The sequence below is a fragment of the Nuphar pumila genome, chromosome 13 (genome assembly GCF_984573655.1).
Source record: "Nuphar pumila chromosome 13, dmNupPumi1.hap1.1, whole genome shotgun sequence".
NCBI lineage: Eukaryota > Viridiplantae > Streptophyta > Magnoliopsida > Nymphaeales > Nymphaeaceae > Nuphar > Nuphar pumila.
Window position 1 is genome coordinate 86,787,139 of NC_143261.1, and position 6,171 is coordinate 86,793,309.

The window sequence follows — 6,171 nt, forward strand, 5'->3', positions numbered from 1 at the left end:
ATCCCAGCTCGTCCGGCGCAATAGGCCATTGGCGGCTATGTCTTGTAATTATGAGATTGCTCATGTTTGGATCCCAGCTCGTCAGGCGCAATAGGCCATTAGCGGCTAATTGTAATTATGTGCAGCATTCACATGCACCTGTTAGGTGTTTGAAAGCAACGGTTTGGCGATAACCCAAGTTTTCCAACATCCCTGTCGCTTAAGACAGCAACGGATTCAGCACAGGTTGTAAAAAAACAAAAAAGGAAAAAACAAAAGGTACCATCGATTAAATAATTAGGCAAAGCAACCTATAATAAACTATAAAAGAAAATTCTCGAGACAATTATTTAATTAATTGACCCCAAAAAGAATTCATTTAAAACGCATGCATAATCTAAAAGTGTAATTTATTATTATCTCCTCTGCTAAATGCAAATCTCATAAGTCAAGACTAATCCATCCCAAAACTCCAGCAATTTTGCCTATAAGGAAACTGAAATATGTTTACCAATGAATATAGATTTTCAAATGTTGCATTGTAGGCCTGTTAGGGCCCTAATGAAAATCCCTGAAATGTTTTCAGCCATGACAGAAACACATAAGATTACGGTTTCATCTGCAGTAGACGAACGACACCATTGGGAGAGAGAGCAACTTTGGGAATTCACAATAGGGTAGGAAAAGAAAAGAACAAACACTATGTAGCTCGTTTTCTAAGAAACACAACAAAGGCAAATACCCCACGATGACATTGATTTCGAAGATTTTTTTTCATTATTAATTACTTGAGATTCGAGAATCATATTACAAATATCTCAAAAGTAAATACTTACCATGCAAATCAAAAAAAGAAGAAAAAAATAGAAGTGACTAACAAGCAAAAAATTCACAGGTAGCCACTAAACGAAGTCGAACATAAGATCACCTCTTGCTACACATCCCACCCAACAACCCGTAACATTTACCCGGAGAACCCCACCAAGAAAAAAAAAAAAAATAGGAGAGAGAGAGAGAGAGAGAGAGCCGAAAGAATTTCAACATTAATACTCATGAAGATCAACTAGAGAGAGAGAGAGATCAGACCGGAACGGTTCGAGCGTAGCTGGGCTCGGTTCCCTGCTCGTCTTGCTCGGCCTCGCCGGACATCTCCTCGAGGGACTTACCCTTCGACTCGGGCACCAAGAAGGTGAAGAAGAACCCGAGCGCGTTGCACACACCCAGCAGGATGAGCGCGTTCTTCACTCCGATGCCCGTAGGGTAACCCGCGTCTGTCTTCTTTGGGTCCCTGCTCTGCGCAGCGTACAGGAACCCGAAGGCACCAATGATGGCGCCAGCTTTGCCCGCGGCCGCCGAGATACCGTGGCAGGTCGACCTCAGCCTCGCCGGGAAGATCTCGGCAGGCACGACGAAAGTGGTGGCATTGGGGCCGAAATTGGCGAAGAAGAAGGTGAAGGCGTACATGACCACGAACCCGATGCGGTTGTCAGGCTGCGTCCAGTGGTTGTAAGGGATGGCGAGGGCGAACATGAAGACGGTCATGAAGAAGAACCCGAGCAGCTGTATGGCGAACCGGCCGATGACGTCGATGAACGCGACGGTGAACCAGTAACCGGGGACGGTGGAGCAGAGGGCGATGAGTGTCTGGGCGCGGGCGATGCGGAAGACCTCCTCGATGGCGTTCATGGTGGCGGCCTTGGGGATCCACCCGATGGCGGAGAAGACGTCCTTCTGGAAGAGGTTCTGGCTGTAGAAGGCGATGTCGAGGAGGAACCAGGTGGAGGTGGTGCCGAGGAGGTGGAGGGCGTGACGCTTCAGGAACTCCTGGCTGAAGAGGCCGTAGCTCTGGCTGTTTCCGGCCGCCTCGATCTTGTCCTGCTCGTTCTCGAGCTCGACGTTGAGAACCTTCGACATGTCAGCGGCCGCCTGCTTAGCGTTCCTCGCCACCAGCGCCGTGTACCTCGCCGTCTCCGGCATCTGCATCCGCCAGTAGTAGGTGAGCGCGGCCGGGAAGGAGCCGAACATCAGGATGATCCTCCAGACGTAGTCCGCCTGGGGGACGGTCGACTGGGCGGCGTCTGTCGCGTAGGAGGGAGCCGGGAAGTTGTTGTTGAACGCCGCGGAGATAATGATGGAGACGATCCCCCCGCCGAGGATGCCGAACCCCTGCATGGCGAACACGGCGGCGATGAACGCCCCCCTGGTGCGCTTGTTGGAGTACTCCGACATGATGGTGGCGGAGAGTGGGTAGTCCCCGCCGATACCGAAGCCGAGCCAGAACCGGAAGAAGCATAGGGTCGCCATCACGGACTTGGGGGTGCTGCCGAAGGAAAGACCCGAGGCGATCGAGCAGATGAACATGAGGAGGAGTGTGAGACCGTACACTCTCTTCCTCCCCATCTTGTCGCCGAGCCATCCGAAGAAGAGCTGGCCGGCGAGGGTGCCGAAGAGGGCGACGCCGTTGACGGCGGCGGAGACGTTGGGCGGGAGGGAGCCGGGCTTGGCGGAGCCGGGGACGTGGTAGTATATGCGCCCGAGGAGCTTGGTGACGAGGGAGATGCAGAAAAGGTCGTAGGCGTCGGTGAAGAATCCCATGCCGGCTATGACTATGGCGGTGAAGTGGTACCACTGCGTCTTGGCAGCGTCCAGGGCGTTCAGAACCTCCAATTGCCCCTTCGCCATGGCGTTGGAGTTAGGGGACTAGTCGCCGGCCAAAAAAAAAAAAAATTTACAAAAGTCTCGAAGAGAAGGTGAAGAGTTAAGAGTGGCTGGTTCTTGGTTTGCTTTTGGGTTGAGGACGAAAGGGCTGAGGTGTCCTTTTATAAGACACAGAGAGAGAGAGAGAGATCTATAGTTGCTGTTAATAGAGAGTCAGACGGAATGTACAACGGAATATTCCTTGCCACCGTCTCCCCTCCTCCGGATCCCCCGACTCGGGGAGGCGATGCGTGAGTTGGCTTGCCGTTATTGGTATCTGCTCTGCTTGGTCAAAAAAATGAGAGGGGTTCCTAATAAGTAGCTGCGTATTCCTGGGGAAGAGAGAGTGTGTGTCCGTGTGTGTGGTAGCGTCAAGCGTGTACGGGGGTGACGTGGACACGCCTCGGTCCTTCCTCCCCGATTTCACACGCAATTACCTCATAAAAGCGCAGCGCGTTTTGTGACGGGTCCATCTTTGTGGGACCCGATCCGACTTTTGCCAACTCACTAGGGGTGATGTTATGTCGTACGCTTCCTGCTCAAACATGAAGCCCGTCGTGGTGCGACTTGCTGGGGCTTGGGTATGGATCTCGCTGAATCCACCACGAAAGAGAAACTTATATTGGGCAGGGTCGGGATAAAGGGGCCACATGCTGTTTAAAAATACTTAAAAGTAGTTTCTAATATAATTTAATATTATTTTAATTTTTGACACCTTTTTTTTTACCAAGGGGGGCTCCCTGGGGTTTGTTAGGAGCTCTCAGTGCAAGTCTCTTTGTGGTGGGACGTTGCAGGTTCAAACCCCATTGGTGCTTTGAATAATAACTGGTGGAGGTCTGCCTAAACCCAGCCGGTCTTTAATTTTATTTTTTACACATTTTCAACTGCTGGTTGAAAGTTCGCCGATTCAGTTCAATTGATAGGTGAATCAGAATAGGCAGATTCACTAAATTCAAGGGCAGATACTATAGTAGGTTTAAAGGCCAAATTCTACTATGTTAATTTTAAATTAAAAATAAATAAATAGAGTATATATATTTAACTATTTATATTTGTTAACAAGACAGCTTGAGCTGAGCTCCTTTAACTTGATTTCGCCACGAGAACAACAATCTTGGCTCAGCTCGCCATAAGATTGAGCCAAGATTGAACACCCTCTGTTCACTTTGTTCAGCCCGTTTACCAGCACTTCGTATGCCTTAATTCGGTTGCAAAATCAGATGTGAGTGGTTGTGTTACCGAGTGTGGATCTGATTGGCTAAAAATTGTAGGCATGTTTTTTTATGTGTGATTGGATCGGGATATTATTCATATTCAAAATCGGATGCAAAATTTTCAACCTAATCTGAATCAGATTACTAATTGGGTTCTCCCATATCTTCCAAATCCACTAAATGGATTCGGATTTGATCAGGCATCATATCCAAATATGAAACGCTGACATCACTATAACGAATATTATATTTGCCATAATAAGTGGCTTTATCGACTTATTTGGAACATCGAGAGACGTAATACCCTAAGGATAATTTATTCAACTTGCCGTTTTACCAGAGTTCATGATGCAAGAAAGAGAGAGAAGCTTTTCATATGGAATTTTTTTTCATCTCCAATGATGGAGAAAATTTTTTATGTGACAATGTTGCACTTTTGGAAAAGTTTTCATGTGGTTTTGTTTATGACGATTAACCTGCCTAGGAACGGGGGTTGCTTAATGCCTCCTCTTCCCTCTTAAGATACTAAGCTTTGGTTGAGTGCCCAGTGGGCAAGCCACCAGTATGTGAAATTTTTCCATCTTCAGGGATGGAGAAATTTTCTATATGGAAAACTTGCATTTTTTAGAAAACTTTTTATGTGAAATTTTTTCTCATTTGGAATAATTTGAAAACCGCACCTTTTCCTTTTCCTCGCATTTCTCCTTGTCTACTTTCCGCTTTCAAACATACCCTTAAATAAAGAAATATCCAAAAGGGTACCCATCTTTTGCCATAATTTCATATGGGCGACCAGCTTTTTATATAAAAGCACAAAGTACCGGTCCAACACTTTCATTAGCAAACTATCAATGGAAGGACCCAACAGCCTCCTTGCATTTAACTCAAAGTTCGCATGAGTCAAAAAATAAAATTGTCAAACTACTCTTTATGTTGGAAAAAATAAACAAAATGATGTTGCCAGAATTAGAATTTTGTTTTAGTTGGAATTTTTTGGTTTGTATAGTTAATGATGGAAGATGACTTTGTGCTATCAAGATGTATTGGGTTTATTTAGAAAGGTACCACTATGTTTAGAGATCCGGGTAAAATATGAACTTTTTATTTGAAAGTTTCTTTTTTTTTAGACAGAGAAACCACTCCCAGGATCAGAGACCTAGCCAGGCTCTGAACTCAGTGGACTTACCCTTGCCCCAGAGAGTCGTCACGCTTCTTTTTGCGCAAAAGATAACGCCCATGGGAATTGAACCTAGACCACCTGCCTAGCGGTCTAGGTCCATCCCACTATGCCAAACCCCTTTAACGCAATGATTTTAAGAGTTTATTGTTGAAGATTTGGAGATTTACACTTTTAATGCCTCTTGGGTCAGAATAAACATTTTTTGTTGGTAAAGAGGCCTATTCCTCCTCTTTTTTTCCCAAAGGCAAGCTGGGGTTAGGCAGACCCCTACCAGATAACTCTTAAGCCCCATGTGGCGGAGGGATTCGAACCTGGGCCTTCAACTTGGCATACAGGACCCCGCTTACCACATGGGATACCACCTCGGTGGTAGGCCTGTTCCTCTTACTCAAAGAGGCTTACGCTAGCTTTTAGCTGAGGCTTAAACCCCCATTGAAAGGCTTAAGCCTCTTCAAGAATAAGTTTGTTATTGAAGGTCATGGCGCAATGTAAAAACAAAAAATTCTCATTTTGAGCACAAAATGTGTCAGCCGACACGAAAAAGCATTAGGCAATGAAGTTAAAATAAAGAAAATAGTTTTATAGTCTATTTTAGTATATAACTCTTTTTTTTTTTTTTTGAAAGGCAAGCTGGGATTAGGCAGACCCCCACAACATTACAAGAAATTAGATGTTTACTGGCACAACTTTTGTGCCAGTAAAGGTTTTACTGGCATAATTTACATTTACATTGCCAGTGAAAATTATTATCACTGGCGCAATAACTGTGCTAGTGATAATATTTTTATTGGTGCAATAACTGCGCCAGTGATAATATATAACTTCGCTAGTTATAATATTATCACTGGAGCAGTTATTATGCCAGTAAAAGGTTTTTATATTTTTTTATTCAAATATCATACCAAGGTTAAAACACATTCCAGACCACCAGTATTCAAAAACAATGAAAAGAGAACGTGTTTCTGCCCCCAAAACAGTCTTTGTTTAACATTATTTTTTTTCAGCAAGTATAAACCACATCTATATGAATGATCTATGGACCATGGTGTCCTGTGTAAGAGAATTCAAAACATCGAAAGGTACTTTCAGTTAGCAACTGTG

The 6,171-nt window shown here is 45.0% G+C and overlaps 1 protein-coding gene across 1 annotated transcript; it reads right to left on the bottom strand.

Moving 5' to 3' along the window:
* Positions 1-374: 374 nt before the first annotated feature.
* On the bottom strand, positions 375-2,946 carry LOC149818999 (low affinity inorganic phosphate transporter 1-like). The gene has a single exon (XM_089984566.1). The coding sequence runs from the start codon at positions 2,659-2,661 to the stop codon at positions 1,060-1,062; it is 1,602 nt and encodes a 533-aa protein (XP_089840692.1). The 5' UTR covers positions 2,662-2,946; the 3' UTR covers positions 375-1,059.
* Between the last annotated feature and the right edge of the window lie 3,225 nt (positions 2,947-6,171).

Coding starts and splice junctions, on each gene's coding strand:
- LOC149818999 (XM_089984566.1), bottom strand. CDS start 2,661: ATGGCGAAGGGGCAATTGGAGGTTCTGAACGCCCTGGACGCTGCCAAG.